This window comes from Nerophis ophidion, linkage group LG08 (genome assembly GCF_033978795.1).
Source record: "Nerophis ophidion isolate RoL-2023_Sa linkage group LG08, RoL_Noph_v1.0, whole genome shotgun sequence".
Classification (NCBI taxonomy): Eukaryota; Metazoa; Chordata; class Actinopteri; order Syngnathiformes; family Syngnathidae; genus Nerophis; species Nerophis ophidion.
The window spans coordinates 54,716,054-54,738,406 of record NC_084618.1 but is presented as its reverse complement, the minus strand read 5'-3'; the positions used below and the strand labels follow the sequence as shown (position 1 = coordinate 54,738,406).

At 44.7% G+C, this 22,353-nt stretch overlaps 1 protein-coding gene and 1 long non-coding RNA gene across 4 annotated transcripts in view; one reads left to right on the top strand and one right to left on the bottom strand.

Annotated features, from left to right (window-relative positions):
• The window catches only part of gucy2cb (guanylate cyclase 2Cb), a 53,922-nt gene that overhangs the window by 14,635 nt on the left and 16,934 nt on the right, over positions 1 to 22,353 (top strand). For all 3 annotated transcript variants that reach the window (XM_061908953.1, XM_061908952.1, XM_061908951.1), the window contains 11 exons: positions 145 to 227; positions 308 to 416; positions 13,350 to 13,431; positions 17,092 to 17,200; positions 17,265 to 17,324; positions 17,392 to 17,463; positions 17,523 to 17,627; positions 17,695 to 17,781; positions 20,532 to 20,664; positions 20,758 to 20,895; positions 21,806 to 21,882. In XM_061908953.1, the coding sequence (XP_061764937.1) occupies positions 145 to 227; positions 308 to 416; positions 13,350 to 13,431; positions 17,092 to 17,200; positions 17,265 to 17,324; positions 17,392 to 17,463; positions 17,523 to 17,627; positions 17,695 to 17,781; positions 20,532 to 20,664; positions 20,758 to 20,895; positions 21,806 to 21,882 (1,055 nt within the window). The remainder of the gene's footprint in view (positions 1 to 144; positions 228 to 307; positions 417 to 13,349; positions 13,432 to 17,091; positions 17,201 to 17,264; positions 17,325 to 17,391; positions 17,464 to 17,522; positions 17,628 to 17,694; positions 17,782 to 20,531; positions 20,665 to 20,757; positions 20,896 to 21,805; positions 21,883 to 22,353) is intronic.
• On the bottom strand, positions 839 to 6,900 carry LOC133557958 (uncharacterized). Its single transcript, XR_009807876.1, has 3 exons — positions 6,589 to 6,900; positions 3,818 to 3,935; positions 839 to 1,140 (listed from the first exon to the last, which is right to left on the bottom strand). It is a non-coding gene; the product is annotated as an uncharacterized LOC133557958 (long non-coding RNA).

Genomic DNA, 22,353 nt, shown 5'->3' with positions numbered 1-22,353 from the left:
CAGTGATAATACGTTCTCATGCTTTGTCCTTATTGTACTTACTACTTGAGCAACAAAGTGAAAATATCTTGGCCGTAAAAGCATTAGGATCTAAAACAAAGTGAACAACTATGAACCATGAACAACATTTCTTGTCGTGTTAAGGTATTGCAGGAAACTATCGGATAGACAAGAATGGAGACAGAGATGTGAATCTCTCTATCATTTACACCAGCAATAACAACAAGGTATTTGCTCTTTCACATGGAACATCACAGCATGAACTAGAACGGTTTTTGATGGCGAAATCTACTGTTTTTTTCTCCAGTTTTGCACCTTATTTACCTTTGACACAGAGCACAGTGTGACCACACTGGTTGAGACCAAACCCTCTTTCGTCTGGGGAAACAGACTTCCTGATTTCAAGCCAGCTTCAGGTACAGTCTTTTTTGTTTCAAAATCAATAAATCACATCACATGTTTTACATTGCACATATTACGTATCATAAACACGGCAATAAACCTTAAGTTGACTGGCAACTTGTTGCTAGGCAACATTCAAGGTTCAAATATAACTGTCTCATAAGAAAAAAAACAATAATCAGTTTATATAGGTATTAGTAGTGGGTGGAAAGAGACACACCAGAGACAAAACTATGGAAGCATTATTGTAGCAAAACAATTTGCAAATGCGTATCTCAATCTGTGTGTGTAATCAGACATGTTAGATTCACATGTCTGTATACCAATTTGTGTGTCAGTATCTCAATCTGTTTGTGTGTATAATCAGAGGTTGTCAGGACTTACTCTTGGATTTGTTTTGCTTCTTCCACGCAAAGGATGATTTGCACGAGCCAGACGTGAATGTAAGTACATGATTAATTTATTTAACACTATAATTCAAAACAGAAAAACAAAGGGCGCGCAAAGTGGCAGAGAATAAACTAGACTATACTTCAAACAAAAACAGCACAATGGCATGACTATATATACAAAGGAAAAAAAGATACTAACTGTGGCACAAAACAAACCAAAAATCTTACGTGGTATAAACAGAACAACAACAGCGTGGCTAGGCATGAAGGTAGATGAGGGTCAGGCAGGTGCGTTGTCATGAGGGTAGGTAAGGTTCAGTAGGTACATCCGGTAAAGTTGCCAGGCCTAGGAACAGAAAACAAATGGCTTAAATACTAGCTGTGATTATTGAAAACAGGTGTGAGGGCTGAGGACCGGGGCGTGACTAGGAGACCAGGTGGAAACTAATGGGTTACTATGAAAAAAAAAAAAAAACCAGGAAGTGCAAAACATGAAACAAGAGTCCAAAAAACAAAACATAACATGATCAAACATAAAACCTGATTCACAGGCGTGACAGTGCCACCCCCGCCCCCATTAAGGACAGATTCTAGACGTCCAAAAAAGGAAACAATGATCAAGAGTCATGGTAGGGCGGGAGGGGGACATGGCGGTGGGTCGCCAGTCACGTGTCCCCGTATCCACCAGGGCAGAGTCAGGTGGCGGCGACGCGTAGAAGCCCGCTGTACCTGACGAGGTGGGCAAGAAGGTCGACGCCCTTGGCGTGGCGGACGACCACGTGGTGGCCACGTCCTTGGCCAAAGAGGAAGTCGGCGCCTTTGGCGTGGCGGACGACCACATAGTGGCCACATCCGTGACCGACAAGGAGGTCGGCGCCCTTGGCGTGGCGGACGACCACGTAGTAGCCACATCCGTGGCTGACAAGGAGGCGGACGCGTCGTCATCGTGGCAGGCGGAGAATATTGGCCTGGTGCTGCTACTGGCGGCGCTGGAGCTTGGCGTAGTGCAGGCACTGAAGCTTAGCTTGGAACCTGCACTGGTACCTGTAGTGGTGCAGGCACTGGTACCCGGCGTGGTGCAGGCACTGGAGCTTGGCGTGGTGCAGGCACTGGTGCCCGGCGTGGTGCAGGCACTGGAACTTGGCGTGGTGCAGGCACTGGGGTCCGGCGTGGTGCAGGCACTGGAGCTTGGCGTGGTGCAGGCACTGGTACCAATCGTGGTGAAGGCACTGGGACCCGACGTGGTGCAGGCACTGGTACCTTTTGTGGAGCAAGCACGGCACCTCTTGTGGAGCAGGCACTGGTACCTCTTGTGGAGCAGGCACTGGTACCTCTTGTGGTGCAGGCACTGGTACCTCTTGTGGTGCAGGCACTGGGGCCCGACGTGGTGCAGGCACTGGTGCTAGCCGTGGACCTTGACTTGGTGCTAGCCTCGGACTTGGTCTTGGTGCTGGACTTGAACTTGGCGCTAGCATTGGATTTGGACTTGGCGCTTGCATTGGACTTGGACTTGGCGCTAGCCTTGGACTTGGTGCTAGCCTTGGACTTAGTGCTAGCCTTGGACTAGGACTTGGTGCTAGCACCAGACTTAGACTTGGACTTGGTGCTAGCATAAGACTTGGACTTGGACTTGGTGCTAGCATCAGACTTGGACTTGGTGCTAGCATCAAACTTGGACTTGGACTTGGGCTTGGACTTGGACTTGGTACTAGCATCAAACCTGGACTTGGACTTCTACTTGGTGCTAGCATCAGACCTAGACTTGGACTTGGACTTGGTGCTAGCTATGGACTTGGTGCTAGCATCAGATTTGGACTTGGACTTGGTGCTAGCCGTGGACTTGGTGCTAGCCTTGGACTTGGTGCTAGTCGTGGACTTGGTGCTAGCCGTGGCGGTGGCCTAACTGGAGGCTGCGGCATAGCAGGCCGAAGAACTGGTGGTGGCGGACGAGCTGGTGGCTGTGGCTTGGCAGGCCAAAGAACTGGTGGTGGCGGACATGTTGGCGGCTGTGGCTTGGCAGGCGGAAGAACTGGTGGTGGCGGCTGTGCTAAAGGCTGTGGCTTGGCATCGCACTGGGCAGCACCAACTAAACAGCCCCCAGCCCTAGCCCCCCCCTCAAGGGGGCGATACCAGATGCTCTCACCGCGATGCGGAACAGTCTCTTGGGGTGAGTGAAAGGAAGTGAGGAGGAGGGCAGAATCCTCCCCTTTAAATTGTCCAAATAGTCTTTTTTCTTTGCTCTTGGTCTTCGTGGGTGAAAAAAAAACATTTTCTTGTGACGTGGGCGGGGCTTGAGTCCTGGAGGGCGTGGAATGAAAATTGGGTGGCTGTGACTGATTTGATCTGATGTTCAAATCATGTTCTGATAATATTTTATCATGGTTATGGGGCTTGAGTCTTCTGGTGGAGTTGGGTGATCTAGCTTGAAAGATTTGAAAAAAAAATCTTCCTGAGCTGTTGTGTCGTCTGTTAACGGTGGCGTGACGTTGTCCTGGAAAGTCCGGGCAGCACGCGGTCCACTTCCGCCCGGAGCGGGAGGAGCTTGCGGAGGCGACGCTTCCTGTCCACTCGTGGAAGCCCTCCCCGACGTCCTCCAGGATGACGGGAACATGGCGTCGTCATCGGGCCAAATAAAATCTATCGGCATCAGTTCACCATCTGGCCCCAACGTCAGTCCTCTTTGCGCCAGGGAGGAATAGCGCAGCGTTTCCTCTTAAATCGCGCGCAGTACCGCCAAAGACGCCTTGTCCAAACATCCTCCGAAGAAGCTATTTTGCTGGCAACTTTTGTCAGGACTTGAACTTGGATTTTTTTTGCTTCTTCCACGCAAAGGATGATTTGCACAAGCCAGACGTGAATGTAGGTACATGATTGATTTATTTAACACTATAATTCAAAACAGGAAAACACAGTGGCGGAGAATAAACTAGACTATACTTCAAACAAAAACAGCACAATGGCATCACTATATACAAAGGAAGAAAAGATACTAACTGTGGCACAAAACAAACCAAAAAACTTACGTGGTATAAACAGAACAACAACAGCGTGGCTAGGCATGAAGGTAGATGAGGGTCAGGCAGGTGCGTGGCCATGAGGGTAGGTAAGGTTCAGTAGGTACATCCGGTAAAGTTGCCAGGCCTAGGAACAGAAAACAAATGGCTTAAATACTAGCTGTGATTATTGAAAACAGGTGTGAGGGCTGAGGACCGGGGCGTGACTAGGAGACCAGGTGGAAACTAATGGGTTACTATGAAAAAAAAAAAAAAACAGGAAGTGCAAAACATGAAACAAGAGTCCAAAAAACAAAACATAACATGATCAAACATAAAACCTGATTCACAGGCGTGACAGTGCCCCCCCCCATTAAGGACAGATTCTAGACGTCCAAAAAAGGAAACAATGATCAAGAGTCATGGTAGGGCGGGAGGGGGACATGGCGGTGGGTCGCCAGTCACGTGTCCCCGTATCCACCAGGGCAGAGTCAGGTGGCGGCGACGCGTAGAAGCCCGCTGTACCTGACGAGGTGGGCAAGAAGGTCGACGCCCTTGGCGTGGCGGACGACCACGTAGTGGCCACGTCCTTGGCCAACGAGGAAGTCGGCGCCTTTGGCGTGGCGGACGACCACATAGTGGCCACATCCGTGACCGACAAGGAGGTCGGCGCCCTTGGCGTGGCGGACGACCACGTAGTAGCCACATCCGTGGCTGACAAGGAGGCGGACGCGTCGTCATCGTGGCAGGCGGAGAATATTGGCCTGGTGCTGCTACTGGCGGCGCTGGAGCTTGGCGTAGTGCAGGCACTGAAGCTTAGCTTGGAACCTGCACTGGTACCTGTAGTGGTGCAGGCACTGGTACCCGGCGTGGTGCAGGCACTGGAGCTTGGCGTGGTGCAGGCACTGGAACTTGGCGTGGTGCAGGCACTGGGGTCCGGCGTGGTGCAGGCACTGGAGCTTGGCGTGGTGCAGGCACTGGTACCAATTGTGGTGAAGGCACTGGGACCCGACGTGGTGCAGGCACTGGTACCTTTCGTGGAGCAAGCACGGCACCTCTTGTGGAGCAGGCACTGGTACCTCTTGTGGAGCAGGCACTGGTACCTCTTGTGGTGCAGGCACTGGTACCTCTTGTGGTGCAGGCACTGGGGCCCGACGTGGTGCAGGCACTGGTGCTAGCCGTGGACCTTGACTTGGTGCTAGCCTCGGACTTGGTCTTGGTGCTGGACTTGAACTTGGCGCTAGCATTGGATTTGGACTTGGCGCTTGCATTGGACTTGGACTTGGCGCTAGCCTTGGACTTGGTGCTAGCCTTGGACTTAGTGCTAGCCTTGGACTAGGACTTGGTGCTAGCACCAGACTTAGACTTGGACTTGGTGCTAGCATAAGACTTGGACTTGGACTTGGTGCTAGCATCAGACTTGGACTTGGTGCTAGCATCAGACTTGGACTTGGTGCTAGCATCAAACTTGGACTTGGACTTGGGCTTGGACTTGGACTTGGTACTAGCATCAAACCTGGACTTAGACTTCTACTTGGTGCTAGCATCAGACCTAGACTTGGACTTGGACTTGGTGCTAGCTATGGACTTGGTGCTAGCATCAGATTTGGACTTGGACTTGGTGCTAGCCGTGGACTTGGTGCTAGCCGTGGACTTGGTGCTAGCCGTGGCGGTGGCCTAACTGGAGGCTGCGGCTTAGCAGGCCGAAGAACTGGTGGTGGCGGACGAGCTGGTGGCTGTGGCTTGGCAGGCCAAAGAACTGGTGGTGGCGGACATGTTGGCGGCTGTGGCTTGGCAGGCGGAAGAACTGGTGGTGGCGGCTGTGCTAAAGGCTGTGGCTTGGCATCGCACTGGGCAGCACCAACTAAATAGCCCCCAGCCCTAGCCCCCCCCTCAAGGGGGCGATACCAGATGCTCTCACCGCGATGCGGAACAGTCTCTTGGGGTGGGTGAAAGGAAGTGAGGAGGAGGGCAGAATCCTCCTCTTTAAATTGTCCAAATAGTCTTTTTTCTTTGCTCTTGGTCTTCGTGGGTGAAAAAAAAACATTTTCTTGTGACGTGGGCGGGGCTTGAGTCCTGGAGGGCGTGGAATGAAAATTGGGTGGCTGTGACTGATTTGATCTGATGTTCAAATCATGTTCTGATAATATTTTATCATGGTTATGGGGCTTGAGTCTTCTGGTGGAGGTGGGTGATCTAGCTTGAAAGATTTGAAAAAAAAATCTTCCTGAGCTGTTGTGTCGTTTGTTAACGGTGGCGTGACGTTGTCCTGGAAAGTCCGGGCAGCACGCGGTCCACTTCCGCCCGGAGCGGGAGGAGCTTGCGGAGGCGACGCTTCCTGTCCACTCGTGGAAGCCCTCCCCGACGTCCTCCAGGATGACGGGAACATGGCGTCGTCATCGGGCCAAATAAAATCTATCGGCATCAGTTCACCATCTGGCACCAACGTCAGTCCTCTTTGCGCCAGGGAGGAATAGCGCAGCGTTTCCTCTTAAATCGCGCGCAGTACCGCCAAAGACGCCTTGTCCAAACATCCTCCGAAGAAGCTATTTTGCTGGCAACTTTTGTCAGGACTTGAACTTGGAATTTTTTTGCTTCTTCCACGCAAAGGATGATTTGCACAAGCCAGACGTGAATGTAGGTACATGATTGATTTATTTAACACTATAATTCAAAACAGGAAAACACAGTGGCGGAGAATAAACTAGACTATACTTCAAACAAAAACAGCACAATGGCATCACTATATACAAAGGAAGAAAAGATACTAACTGTGGCACAAAACAAACCAAAAAACTTACGTGGTATAAACAGAACAACAACAGCGTGGCTAGGCATGAAGGTAAATGAGGGTCAGGCAGGTGCGTGGCCATGAGGGTAGGTAAGGTTCAGTAGGTACATCCGGTAAAGTTGCCAGGCCTAGGAACAGAAAACAAATGGCTTAAATACCAGCTGTGATTATTAAAAACAGATGTGAGGGCTGAGGACCAGGTCGTGACTAGGAGACCAGGTGGAAACTAATGGGTTACTATGGAAACAAAACAAAACCAGGAAGTGCAAAACAGGAAACAAGAGTCCAAAAAACAAAACATAACATGATCGAACATAAGACCTGATTCACAGGTGTGACAGAGGTGTGTCTTCGTGTTGTATTTTGTGTTTGTATTCATATTTGTTTGCGTGTAAGACAAATCTGTCTCTCTGTATTTTGATCTGTTTGTAAAAATAATATGTGTATGTTGCCGTGTCCAAAATCTTTTTTTTTTTAAATTGTCCTTTTTTGAATGTGTGTAAAAAAAATCATGTATCTGTATTCAGATTTTTGTGAAGCAGGAACCCTTGATTTTTTTCCAAAGTTTTTTTTTTTTAACAAATAACACGCATCTGGTGTTCTTTAAATTGAAACAAAGATGAAAGTCATAAAAAGATTCCCCAGTAGAGGTGAGGCTGAGTTAAATGGGTTGTACTTGTATAGCGCTTTTCTACCTTCAAGGTACTCAAAGCGCTTTGACACTACTTCCACATTTACCCATTCACACACACATTCACACACTGATGGAGGGAGCTGCCATGCAAGGCGCCAACCAGCACACATCAGGAGCAAGGGTGAAGTGTCTTGCTCAGGACACAACGGACGTGACGAGGTTGGTACTAGGTGGGAATTGAACCAGGGACGCTCGGGTTGCGCACGGCCACTCTCCCCACTGCGCCACGCCGTCCCCAGTTGGAGTTGGAGGGTGGATGATGAGTGAAGGACCAAATGAGTATCATTAGCATAAAGATGTATCTGAAAGGCACTGATAGCCTTAGTCACATCATTTATGTGGATGGAGAATAACCTTGGACCCAAATGGAACCTTGGGGCACACGTTAAAAAATCCAAGGCGGCTCAGAATATTTTAAAATTTCCCTTGATGTATGCGGTTATTTAGAGTCGATGCAACCTTTGGACAAGCCAATACTAAAAAGTCGATTTAAGAGGATTTTGAGATCTACTGAATCAAACGCCTTGGCCAGATCTAGGAAATCAAGTATGCAGACATGTTTATTGCCCATGGAAGTGATGTAATCATGAAGGACCTTAAAGGGGAACTGCACATTTTTGGGAATTTTGCCAATTGTTCACAATCATTATTTAAGTTAAAGTAACCATGATTGTCACACACACAGTAGGTGTGGCGAAATTGTTCTCTCCTTTTGACCCATCACCCTTGATCACCCCCTGGGAGATGAGGGGAGCAGTGAGCAGCAGTGGTGGCCACGCCTGGGAATCGTTTTTGGTGATTTAACTCCCAATTCCAACCCTTGATGCTGGGTGTCAAGCAGGGAGGTATTTGTTCCCGTTTTTATAGTCTCTGGAATGACGAGAGATATTTTTTTTAAATTAGGATTTTTAAGATGATAACAAACGCTTGAATGATTTGGCTAATTGGAGTCACCATTGTAGCCTTCGAAACCTTCCATCAACATTTTGTATACACACTGCAAGTATATATATAATGTAGTAACTGTCATGTTCAAAACAATGTGTAATATGTTCAATATTTACAATATTTTTATCATTTTAATAATTTCTGGGACTGACTTCTTCTGCGCATTGATTTCTGTTTCCATAGCAGCGCACAAATGTGTGTTCCTTCTTCCACATACAAAACACGTATGTGTGTTCTAATCATGACGAAACAAAGACGACTATTTTTGGACAAATGATGATTCACTACCTTATCTTTTTGAAACTGAATGAACGGAGGATGAACCGTTGCTTCTAGAAGCGAGCACAAAGAAGAGGGTTAAACGTTGGAGCAGACGGAAATCGATACGATGAGGTGAAAGCCACTCGAAGCTGGGAATGTGGAATTTGGAGACAAGCTATTTCGACACAAATAGAGTGCTTACCCCCCAAAAAATTATAAATGTTCCACGCCAGCTGGACCAAACGCACAAAATTCCATCGAGTGAGTCACAAGTTACATCGATCCTAATACACGCAGAACTTAATGTGTGTTATTACAACTACAGTACATACGCTGTCTGGCTAGTTCTGACAAACATAACATGAAATGTAGGCTAATACTTTATAGATACCGTAATATGATTGTTCATTTGTCAGTCAGTTCAGATCGGTCTCTTATGTGTTGTGCTTTCCAAATTCAAACGCGTTTGCAGACGTAGACGCAAGCTTATCTCTTGCCGTAGTTAGCTTATACGGCTAATACCGTAGCACGTTGATGTGTTACTACGATAGAAAAATAGTTCCTCAGTGTTCGCTATTACAATCACAATGTCGCTACAGTTTGGTTATTATACAGGTTACGAAACGTAAATGAAGTATTGGTGATGGTTTTTGAATGCAATTTTTAATTGATTTACAGGTAGAATTGATTGCTCTTATTAGCTCCATTGCTAGCTACCTAGAAGCAGACAAGTTTTACATGTTAGAATGCAAAATGTCCTTCATAATGATTTTGAACGATACGCAAAATTCCAAACAAAGTGGAGTTAATCTCCGAGGGGAAATACAGGTAGCGGTAATTGTAGCTGTGATGCATTCATGGCCAGTTCTGAACCCAGATTGCAAATTTGACAGGCTATAATTAGAGTCATTGAGGAGAGTCAGCTGTATTGGAACTAGTCTCTCCAGAACGGAGTGTCTGGAGGCTGTCAAGTGTCAAGTTTGCTGATGATACCTTGGTTGTGGGGCTCATCTCTGGGGGAAATGAGTCAGCTTACCGCGACGAGGTGGAGCAGCTTTCAATTTGGTTTTCAGGCAATAACCGTGTCCTGAACACCTCCAAGACCAAGGAGCTGGTTCATAGACGTCGTGAGGAAAGCCAAACAGACACTCTGCCCCTATTGATCGGGGGTAAACGGATGGAAAGGTTAACAGATGTTTTTCTCGTAGTAGTAGTTTGATTCTTTAGTAGGGATTTTTTTGTCTGTTCATCAAAAATAATAAAAAAATACAATAACTCTCTAAATTATTTACTCGTTAATTGTTTCCACTCCTCTCTGAGCTCCCACCTTACCATGGTAGAGGAGTTTGTGTCTCCCAATTATCCTAGGAGCTCTGTTGTCCGGGGGATTCAAGCCCCCTGGTAGGGTCTTCCAAGGCAAACTGGTCCTAGGTGAGGGACCAGATAAAGAGCAGCTCGAAGACCTCTATGATGAACACGAACAAAGGACTCAGATTTCCCTCGCCCGGACGCGGGTCACCGGGGCCCACCTCTGGAGCCAGGCCCGGAGGTGGGGCACGATGACAAGCGCCTGGTGACCGGGCCTGTCCCCATGGGGCCCGGCGGGGCACAGCCCGAAGAGGCAACGTGGGTCTCCCCTCCAATGGGCTCACCACTCATAGCAGCAGCCATAGAGGTTTGGTGCGATGTGAGCTGGGCGTCAGCCGAAGGCAGGGCACTTGGCGGTCCGATCCTCGGCTACAGAAGCTAGCTCTTGGGATGTGGAACGTCACCTCACTGGGGGGGAAGGAGCCTGAGCAAGTGCGTGAAGTAGAGAAATTCCGGCTGGATGTAGTCGGATTCACTTCGATGCACAGCAAGGGCTCTGGAACCACTTCTCTCGAGAGGGGCTGGACTCTCTTCCATTCTCGCGTTGCCGGCAGTGAGAGGCGACGAGCTGGGGTGGCAATTCTCGTTGTACCCCGGCTCAAAGCCTGCACGTTGGAGTTCAACCCAGAGGACGAATGGGTAGCCTCCCTCCGCCTTCGGGTGGGGGGACGGGTCCTGACTGTTGTTTGTGCTTACGCACCAAACAACAGTTCAGAGTACCCACCCTTTTTGGGTACACTCGAGGGAGTACTGGAGAGTGCTCCCTCGGGTGATTTCCTTATACTGCTGGGGGACTTCAACGCTCATGTTGGCAGCGCCAGTGAAACCTGGAGAGGCGTGGTTGGGAAAAATGGCCGCCCGGATCTGAACCCGAGTGGTGTTTTGTTATTGGACTTTTGTGCTCGTCACAGTTTGTCCATAACAAACACCATGTTCAAACATAAGGGTGTCCATATGTTCACTTGGCACCAAGACACCCTAGGCCGCAGTTCCATGATCAACTTTGTAGTTGTGTCATCGGATTTGCGGCCTCATGTTTTGGACACTCGGGTGAAGAGAGGGGTGGAGCTTTCTACTGATCACCACCTGGTGGTGAGTTGGCTGCGATGGTGGGGGAGGATGCCGGACAGACCTGGCAGGTCCAAACGCATTGTGAGGGTCTGCTGGGAACGTCTGGCAGTCTCCTGTCAGAGAGAGTTTCAATTCCCACCACCGGAAGAACTTTGAACATGTCACGAGGGAGGTGCTGGACATTGAGTCCGAGTGGACCATGTTCTGCACCTCAATTGTCGAGGCGGTCGATTGGAGCTGTGGCCGCAAGGTAGTTGGTGCCTGTCGGGGCGGTAATCCTAGAACCCGTTGGTGGACACCAGCGGTGAGGGATGCCGTCAGGCTGAAGAAGGAGTCCTATCGGGTTCTTTTGGCTCATAGGACTCCGGAGGCAGTGGACAGGTACCAACGGGCCAAGTGGTGTGCAGCCTCAGCGGTCGTAGAGGCAAAAACTCGGACATGGGAGGAGTTCGGGGAAGCCATGGAAAACGACTTCCGGACGGCTTTGAAGCGATTCTGAACAACCATCCGCCGCCTCAGGAAGAAGAAGCAGTACACTGTCAACACCGTGTATGGTGCGGATGGTGATCTGCTGACCTCAACTGCGGATGTTGTGGATAGGTGGAAGGAATACTTCGAAGACCTCCTCAATCCCACCAACACGTCTTCCTATGAGGAAGCAGTGCCTGGGGAATCTGTGGTGGGCTCTCCTATTTCTGGGGCTGAGGTTGCCGAGGTAGTTAAAAAGCTCCTCGGTGGCAAGGCCCCAGGCGTGGATGAGATCCGCCCGGAGTTCCTTAAGGCTCTGGATGCTGTGGAGCTGTCTTGTTTGACAAGACTCTGCAGCATTGCGTGGACATCGGGGGCGGTACGTCTGGATTGGCAGACCTGGGTGGTGGTCCCTCTCTTTAAGAAGGGGGACCGGACGGTGTGTTCCAACTATCGTGGGATCACACTCCTCAGCCTTCCCGGTAAGGGTTATTCAGGTGTACTGGACAGGAGGCTACGCCGGATAGTCGAACCTCGGACTCAGGAGAAATAGTGTGGTTTTCGTCATGGTCGTGGAACTGTGGACCAGATCTATACTCTCGGCAGGGTTCTTGAGGGTGCATGGGAGTTTGCCCAACCAGTCTACATGTGCTTTGTGGACTTGGAGAAGGCATTCGACCGTGTCCCTCGGGAATTCCTGTGGGGAGTGCTCAGAGAGTATGGGGTATCGGACTGTCTTATTGTGGCGGTCCGCTCCCTGTACGATCAGTGTCAGAACTTGGTCCGCATTGCCGGCAGTAAGTCGGACACGTTTCCAGTGAGTGTTGGACTCCGCCAAGGCTGCCCTTTGTCACCGATTCTGTTCATAACGTTTATGGAAATAATTTCTAGGCGCAGTAAAGGCGTTGAGGGGTTCCGGTTTGGTGGCCGCGGGATTAGGTCTCTGCTTTTTGCAGATGATGTGGTCCTGATGGCTTCATCTGGCCGGGATCTTCAGCTCTCACTAGTCCGGTTCGCAGCCGAGTGTGAAGCGACCGGAATGAGAATCAGCACCTCCAAGTCCGAGTCCATGGTTCTCTCCTGGAAAAGGGTGGAGTGCCATCTCCGGGTTGGGAAGGAGACCCTGCCCCAAGTGGAGGAGTTCAAGTACCTAGGAGTCTTGTTCACGAGTGGGGGAAGTGTGGATTGTGAGATCGACAGGTGGATCAGTGCGGCGTCCTCAGTAATGCGGACGTTGTACCGATCCGTTGTGGTGAAGGAGGAGCTGAGCCGGAAGGCAAAGCTCTCAATTTACCCGTCGATCTACGCTCCCATCCTCACCTAAGGTCATGAGCTTTGAGTCATGACCGAAAGGATAAGATCACGGGTACAAGCGGCCGAAATGAGTTTTCTGCACCGTGTGGCGGGGCTCTCCCTTAGAGATAGGGTGAGAAGCTCTGTCATCCGGGAGGAACTCAAAGTAAAGCCGCTGGTCTTCCACATCGAAAGGAGCCAGATAAGGTGGTTCGGGCATCTGGTCAAGGTGCCACCCGAACGCCTCCCGAGGGAGGTGTTTAGGGCACGTCCAACCGGTAGGAGGCCACGGGGAAGACCCAGGACACCTTGGGAAGACTATGTCTCCCGGCTGGCCTGGGAACGCCTCGGGATCCTCCGGGAAGAGTTGGACGAAGTGGCTGGGGAGAGGGAAGTCTGGGCTTCCTTGCTTAGGCTGCTGCCCCCGCGACCCAACCTTGGATAAGCAGAAGAAGATGGATGGATAATTGTTTCCATATTTTGATTAAAGAAATGTCGTCAAATGCCCTTCCCACTTATACCACAGTTTAGAGGTGACACTGATTAACAACTATTACCACGAAGATTTCAGACAAAGCAGTGCATGCAGACAAAGGTGTACCTAATGATATGGCGAGTTAGAGTATTAGAGTATTGTTTTCTCACCAGTTTATGTTCTCTGTTAACAGAAGCAGCGTCACTTAATATCGTCGTCATAGTTTTGGCGGTGACTGTGGTGGTTGTGGCTTTCATTGCCTTCATCTTCTACAGGTGAGTGATAATGAGGATACGTCTTTTAATGTTGTACCCATAGGACTAAATATCACATACTGTATATACAAGACTTAACAGTTTTCAGGAAGCAGACTAGTGTCTTTCACACAAAAATCAATCAATCAATCAATCAATGTTTATTTATATAGCCCTAAATCACAAGTGTCTCAAAGGGCTGCACAAACTACTACGACATCCTCGGAAGAACCCACACAAGGGCAAGGAAAACTCACACCCAGTGAGCAAGGAAACCTCACACCCAGTGGGACGTCGGTGACAATGATGACTATGAGAACCTTGGAGTGGACCCCACTAGGGGACCGAAAGCAATGGATGTCGAGCGGGTCTAACATGATACTGTGAAAGTTCAATCCATAGTGGATCCAACTTAGCCGCGAGAGTTCAGTTCAAAGGGGATCCAAGACAGCAGCGAGATTCCCGTCCACAGGAAACCATTCCGAGCGGAGTCGGTTTAGCAGCGTAGAGATGTCCCTAACCGATACACAGGCGAGCGGTCCATCCTGGGTCCCGACTCTGGACAGCCAGTACTTCATCCATGGCCATCGGACCGGACCCCCTCCATAAGGGAGGGGGGGACACAGGGGGAAAAGAAAAGAATCGGCAGATCAACTGGTCTAAAAAGGAGGTCTATTTAAAGGCTAGAGTATACAAATGAATTTTAAGGTGAGACTTAAATGCTTCTACCGAGATAGCATCTCGAACTGTTACCGGGAGTGCATTCTAGAGTACTGGAGCCCGAACGGAAAACACTCTATAGCCCGCAGAATTTTTTTGGGCTTTAGGAATCACTAACAAGCCGGAGTCCTTTGAACGCATATTTCTTGCCGGGACATATGGTACAATACAATCGGCAAGATAGGATGGAGCTAGACCATGTAGTATTTTATACGTAAGTAGTAAAACCTTAAAGTCACATTTTAAGTGCACAGGAAGCCAGTGCAGGTGAGTCGGTATAGGCGTAATATGATCAAACTTTCTTGTTCTTGTCAAAAGTCTAGCAGCCGCATTTTGTACCAACTGTAATCGTTTAATGGTAGACATGGGGAGACACGAAAATAATATGTTACAGTAATCAAGACGAGACGTAACAAACACATTGATAATGATCTCAGCGTCGTTAGTGGACAAAATGGAGCGAATTTTAGCGATATTACGGAGATGAAAGAAGGCCGTTTTACTAACGCTTTTAATGTGTGACTCAAAGGAGAGAGTTGGGTCAAAGATAATACCCAGATTCTTTACCGAGTCGCCTTGTTTAATTGTTTTGTTGTCAAATGTTAAAGTTGTATTATTAAATAGAGGTCGGTGTCTAGCAGGACCAATAATCAGCATTTCCGTTTTTTTGGCGTTGAGTTGCAAAATGTTAACGGACATCCATTGTTGAATTTCATTAAGACACGCCTCCAGCTGACCACAGTCTGGCGTGTTGGTCAGCTTTAGGGGCATGTAGAGTTGGGTGTCATCAGCATAACAGTGAAAGCCAACACCGTATTTGCATATGACGTCACCCAGCGGCAGCACGTAGATGCTGAAGAGTGCAGGGCCAAGGACCGAACCCTGGGGAACTCCACACGTTACCTTAACATAGTCCGTGGTCACACTGTTATGGGAGACGCACTGCACCCTGTCAGTAAGATAAGAGTTAAAACAAGACAGGGCTAAGTCTGACATACCAATTAGTGTTTTGATACGCTCTATCAAAATATTATGATCGACGGTATCGAAAGCAGCGCTAAGATCGAGGAGCAGCAACATAGATGACGCATCAGAATCCATCGTTAGCAATAGATCATTAGTCATTTTTGCGAGGTCACTAACAGGGACCTGTTAGTAGAGGGATTTGCCCTGAAACCGGATTGAAAGGTTTCACATAGATTGTTAGACGCTAAGTGATCATTTAGCTGCTCTGCAACAATTTTTTCGAGGATTTTCGAAATAAAGGAAAGGTGAGACACCAGTCGGTAGTTTACCATGAGGTCGGGATCGAGGTTAGGTCTTATAAGGAGAGGATGAATAACCGCTTTTTTTTTTAATGTTAGGGGAACAGTGCCCGAAGAAAGTGATAAGTTTATAATATTTAGCACCGATGGACTTAATAATACAAAGAGCTCCTTGATAAGTTTCCCACAAAGTGGGTCAAGTAAACATGTTGTTTGTTTTATTCCATTTACACGTTGTAACAATTCTTCTAATGTTATTTTATCAAAATGAGAGAAACTATTTTGGATATTTGCAGTATCCGCCGTATATACAGTCATATCTGTGTTAATACAACCCAGTTGTAGCTGGGACGCATTCTAATAAGTAAAATTTTTTTATTAAAGAAATTCATAAAGTCATCTGAATAAATATGTAATTTTGTTTTTGCAGTTTGATGAACAATAGGGTCATTTAAAGCACTGATTCCCAACCCCTATATCGCGGCACATAAACGTGCTGTGAGATTCTGAGAGATCATCAGGTGTGCTGCTTGAAATGTTCAAATTTCCCTTAAATGGTCAGAAAAGTGTTTTATTTGTCCATCTATCTTTGTCAGTGACAAACAGTGAGAGGCAGAACAATTAAATGTTTTGGAAAAAGGTATTGTAATGAACTTGTGTATCCACCTGTGTAATTAACCTGTGTATCCACTTGTTTTCATTCATACAACAGACTAAGAAGTCATGTCATGATTGGTGGATAATTATTTACCAGACCTACTAGATATACATTAATTACTGTATACTGAATATGTATATTGGTTCTGGGTGTGACAGTGGTAAAATAGTTATGAATCAAATATTTTCATAGCTAGAGCATAGAAAAGATTCTGAATATTGTTTTTAACATTATAAGACCTCTCTGAACACAAAATGACACATTTTGGTCACCTTTACACTCTTTTAATCCAACACATTAATGCTACCTAAGATTAAGCCAATCAGTGACCAAGGTACTGAACAGCATGCTCTGATTGGTTTGGTATCATCCAATAGTACTGTAGTATTTTTATTTTTAGTTCATTCAGCCACATTATTCTTTAAAATGCTTAATATAGACCAAAATCACACAGAATATGCTTTAAAGAAATCCTCAATAGAACGGTGCAATGACAAATATTGAAATAATGCTTTGACATTACGCCTTATTATTCTAACATTATTTCTTAAATATCTATCAATTTGTGATACTGCTTAGGTTCTAACTTCAGTGAGAATTCAGAGATTTGTTTAGAATAAACATTTGAAGCGCTTGTAAAAAATAAACAAATTGCTATCACAGTTAATTGCTTAACAGTCCAAAGTCCGGTCTTGGGGTCATTTTCGGCCTGCAGCTCTTTTAGTTTTATGGCCCTTGGCTTACTCTAAACACAAAATTAAACACAGCCTTTATCAGAATCAATAGAAACTATTGTGGAACCCGCTTATCTTGGTGTTACTCGTCATCATTCCAACAATGTTACAGTATTTTCTGTACAAGCACACGTCTCCTTCGGTGGCTAACACATTTTTTTCTTTAAAAGAGTGTAGAACCCAGGTTATCACTGCCATGCTATCGTGTTGATGCTTATTATGCACTGAACAGGAATTCCCTGTGTGGACATTTACTTAAATGCTGTGTGATTATGGATAGTAATAAAGTTAACACCATGTTCAGACAGAACAGGAGAGATCGGCTGCGGAGGAAACGCTTCTCCGACTCGCACATCCCCTCTGAACTTGTCACCCTGTTGGAGGACAACTCATTGAACCAAGTTGTCCTGGAGGTAGACAACATCCGTCCACATGTCCACTTGCATTTTTGGTTAAAGTGTCTGTCGTCTGCTTCAGATTGAAAAAGAGAGGAAAAACAAAGTTTTTAAGATCCGCCGTGCGCTCTACGACAAGAAGGTATAGCGTAAAGTGTTTGTTTCTGAGGATTCCTGATCTGATATCAGTGCTACTGCAAATGTTTCAGATTGTCATTCTGAAGGAGCTCAACCACTCAGATGGAAACTTCAATGAGACCCAGAAAATGGAGCTTAATGCTGTAAGACACACATAATTAACTGTCACTTTATATTCTAAAGATTTCTTTCAACTCTTCAGCTCTTGCAAGTCGACTATAACAACCTCACCAAGTTTTACGGCACAGTGAAGTTGGATGAGGGCGTGTTTGGGGTTTTTGAGTACGGTGAGCGGGGATCACTTAGGGTACGTATGTATGGTGGGCACACATTTCCATTGAAACAGACGGCATACACACCTGTTCTTTGTCCAGTACGTGCTGAATGACAAGGTCTCTTATCCGGAGGAGACGTTCATGGACTGGGAGTTTAAGATCTCTGTCATGTATGACATCGCCAAGGTATACCAGTGTTGTATATGAAATAAATAAATACAAAATATATGATGGACAATACTTTATTGAATACTAATAAATACATGAATTCAGGATGAACAATATCCGAAACTTATTTTAATTAAACAATAATGAATGAAGGAATTCAGATTGAAGGATTTTAGACACAAATTGTTATTAAACAATTATAAATGAATGAAGTCAGGATATATTATATCAGACACTGTGGTTTTCATTAAACAATTATATATGAATGGATTTGGGTTGAATGAAATCAGACGCTGATTTTCTTTAAACAATAATACATTGATTATTTCAAGATAAATGATATAGGTTACTGTGTTTTTACTAAACAATAATAACTGAATAATTCAGAATAAATTATATTGGCTACTGGAATTTTTACTAAACAATAATACATTGGTTAATTCAGGATAATTATATCAGTAACTGGTTTTTTTTTTTAGACTAATACTAAATGTATGAATTCAGGACAAATGATATCAGTTGCTGTGATTTTCTCTAAACAATAGTAAATTAATCAATTTAGTATACATTATATTAATTACTGTGATTTTAATTGAACAATAATAAATTCATTAAAGGCCTACTGAAATGAGATTTTCTTATTTAAATGGGGATAGCAGGTCCATTCTATGTGTCATACTTGATCATTTCGCGATATTGCCATATTTTTGCTGAAAGGATTTGGTAAAGAACATCGACGATAAAGTTTGCAGCTTTTGGTCGCTAATAAAAAAGCCTTGCCTGTACCGGAAGTAGCAGACGATGACGTCATCCGTGTGAGGGCTCCTCACATCCTCACATTGTTTATAATGGGAGCCTCCAAAAAAAAGAGCTATTCGGACCGACAAAACGACAATTTCCCCATTAATTTGAGCGAGGATGAAAGATTTGTGGCTGAGGATATTGATAACAAAGGACTAGAAATTAAAAAAAAAAAAAATTAAAAAAAAGTTTACAAAAAAAGGCGATTGCATTGTGAGCGATTCAGATGTTTTTAGACACATTTACTAGGATAATTCTGGGAAATCCCTTATCTTTCTATTGTGTTGCTAATGTTTTAGTGAGATTATATAGTACCTGATAGTCGGAGGGGTGTGTCCACGGGTGTCTTGACACCAGTCTCTGAGGGAATTAGTCACGGCAGCAGCAGCAGCACGACAGAAGTTCCGCTGATCTCCGGTAAGAGGCGAATTTTTACCACAATTTTCTCACCGAAACCTGCCGGTTGACAAGTGGTCGGGATCCATGTTCGCTTGACCGCTCTAATCTATAGTAAAGCTCCACCTCTGGGAATTTTAAACAAGGAAACACCATGTGTTTGTGTGGCTAAATGCTAAAGTTTCCCCACCTCCATCCTTCTACTTTGACTTCTTCATTATTAATTGAACAAATTGCAAAAGATTCAGCAACACAGATGTCCAAAATACTGTGTAATTGCGCGATGAGAAGAGACGACTTTTAGCCGCTAGTGGTGCTGGGCTAATAGGTCCCCTCCAACTCGAGACGTCACGCGCACGCTTCATCATACGCGTCGTCATTTCGTGACGTTTTCAACAAGAAACTCCGCGGGAAATTTAAAATTTTAATTTAGTAAACTAAACCGGCCGTATTGGCATGTGTTGCAATGTTAATATTTCATCATTGATATATAAACTATCAGACTGCGTGGTCGGTAGTAGTGGGTTTCAGTAGGCCTTTAATTCATTATAAATTATAATGTTTAATTTGATTTTTTTTTAAACAATTATAAATGAATGAATGTAGGATGAATTATATCATTTTCTGTGTTTTGTTTTTTGAACACTAATAATGAATGAATTCAGGACAAATAATGTTGGTTACTGTGATGTTCATGAATTCAGGAGAAACTTTATCAGTTACCATGATTTTAATTAAACAATTACTGATTGATTACAGGATAAATGATAACGGTTACTGTGACTAATAATTAACTACACATGAATGAATTTAGGATAAATTACATCAGTTACTGTGATTTTAATTGAACAATAATAAATAAATGACTTTAGGATGAATTGTATCAGTTTCTGTGATTTTTATTAAACAATAATAAATGGGTGAATTCAGGTACATGACAGAGAGCATTGGCTCAATTACCGGCTAGTGTTGTGTCAGAGAAAGTATCAAGGTTACAAAGTAAACTAACACAAAAGTGTTCAAGAACAAAAATGTATTCAGGATTAATTACATTGTACTAATTTCCATTAAACAACAATAAATTAATTAATTTTTAAAAAATTACCGATTTAGGTTGTCAGTATTATGCTTGCAAACACAATGTGCTTAAACTGTCTTATATTAGAATATCACATTTGTACTCCACATACTGTAATGCTGAAGGATACGAGTGTTCTGCTGGCATACAGATGTTTGAACATATAAGTATATTTTTTAACTGAGATCATATTAGTACTATTTGTTTTAGTTTTTAAACATGGTTGTACATTGTCTAGGAGTGTGTGGTTTTTTGCTCTCGTGAAGGCACATTTTATTTTTATCTATCTCTTTCATTTAGATGGTGTGAGTGTACCCAATGTTGTGTCCTGTCAATGTACAATAAGGCTTTTTTAACATAGCTCAGGTCACTGCAACTCATTTTGGTCACTTGTGTCGTCATTTATGTTTTGTAGACTGTTTTAATATACAAAAATTAATGACATTGACTCATTTTTTATTTAATCTTTGTGTGCGTGCGCGCGTGTGTGTAGGGCATGTCCTACCTGCATGCCAGTGACATCCAGGTGCATGGACGCCTTAAGTCCACCAACTGTGTGGTGGACAACCGCATGGTTGTGAAGATCACAGACTTTGGTTGCAACTCCTTTCTCAAGCCTGGCAGAGGTATAACAACAACAACAACACAACATTTACTGCATTGCATTCATGAGTTGTTGATTTTTTCCAGTGACTTCTTTGTCTACTTCCTCTGCACAGACTTGTGGACAGCTCCAGAGCACCTCAGGAAGCAGGGTACTTCCCAAAAAGGAGACGTGTACAGCTTCGCCATTATTTCTCAGGAGATAGTTCTAAGAAAAAGTACCTTCTACACCAAATGCTGTTCTGACCGAGCAGGTGAAACATTGCGACACAATTTGTGTGTAAACCACCTAACACACTGTATTGCTTTAAAATGGTGAACACAGAGGAATGATTGTCATACACACTTAAGGTGTGTATGTGTGTGTGTGTGTGTGTGTTTTTTGTGCGAGTGTGGTTAAAGTGTTAATTGGTACAATGAGGGCTTTGCTAGAGTACTCTAGAGCAGTGGTTCTCAACCTTTTTTCAGTGATGTACCTCCTGTGAACATTTTTTTAATTCAAGTACCCCCTAATCAGAGCAAAGCATTTTTGGTTAAAAAAAGAGATAAAGAAGTAAAATACAGCACTATGTCATCAGTTTCTGATTTATTAAATTGTAAAACAGTGCAAAATATTGCTCATTTGTAGTGGTCTTTCTTGAACTATTTGTTAAAAAAAGAGATCAAAATAACTAAAAACTTGTTCAAAAATAAACAAGTGATTCAATTATAAATAAAGATTTCTACACATAGAAGTAATCATCAACTTAAAGTGCCCTCTTTGGGGATTGTAATAGAGATCCATCTGGATTCATGGACTTAATTCTAAACATTTCTTCACAAAGAAATAAATCTTTAACATCAATATTTATGTAACATGTCCACAAAAAAATCTAGCTTTCAACACTGAATATTGCATTGTTGTATTTCTTTTCACAGTTTATGAACTTGCATTCATATTTTGTTGAAGTATTATTCAATAAATATATTTATAAAGGATGTTTTAATAGTTGCTATTTTTAGAATATTTAAAAAAACTCTCACATACACCTTGGCATACCTTCAAATACCCCCTGGGGTACATGTACCCCCATTTGAGAACCACTGCTCTAGAGGCTGAAGAGACTTAATAGACATGTGATTTTTTTGTATACATTAAATAATTAATTTGTGGTGTTGCCGCAGAAAAACTGTCCAAGGTCATCATGTCCTACTTCAGGCCAGATCTAGACTTTGACACAGCTTCAGAGAAAGAACACGAAGTAAGTTCCTCATTTATTTGCGTCTCCAGTGTATGCTGTAAATGAAGGATAAGATTAACTGTAAAATCAGTGATTTTACCAAGCAAAGTCTTAAAATCTCAGTACAGTTCAGTTACGTAAATCTTTTTTATGTTATTAGTTTTTTAAAATCTGTTTTTGTTGAAATACTGCATGTTGCAGCCACATTTCCTTGTGGACGCTGAGAGGCGGCGATGGGTTCCGAGACTGAAATTATATTTGACTTTTGAAATGGATGTAGCATGTTACAGAAATAAGAGGGCATGAGTGGTACCAAACAAAGCTTTCTGGCAGAAAATAAAGCATATAATAAAGCAGTAAACCAAAAATATGGCATGGCAACCTGGGCTTGCTCCTGTTTCCTATTTCTCAATTGACACAGGTCAATGCACAACCTTAAATACTTCCTGTCAAGGAAGTCACACAGCCACACCCTTGCCCATGTGACCAGTA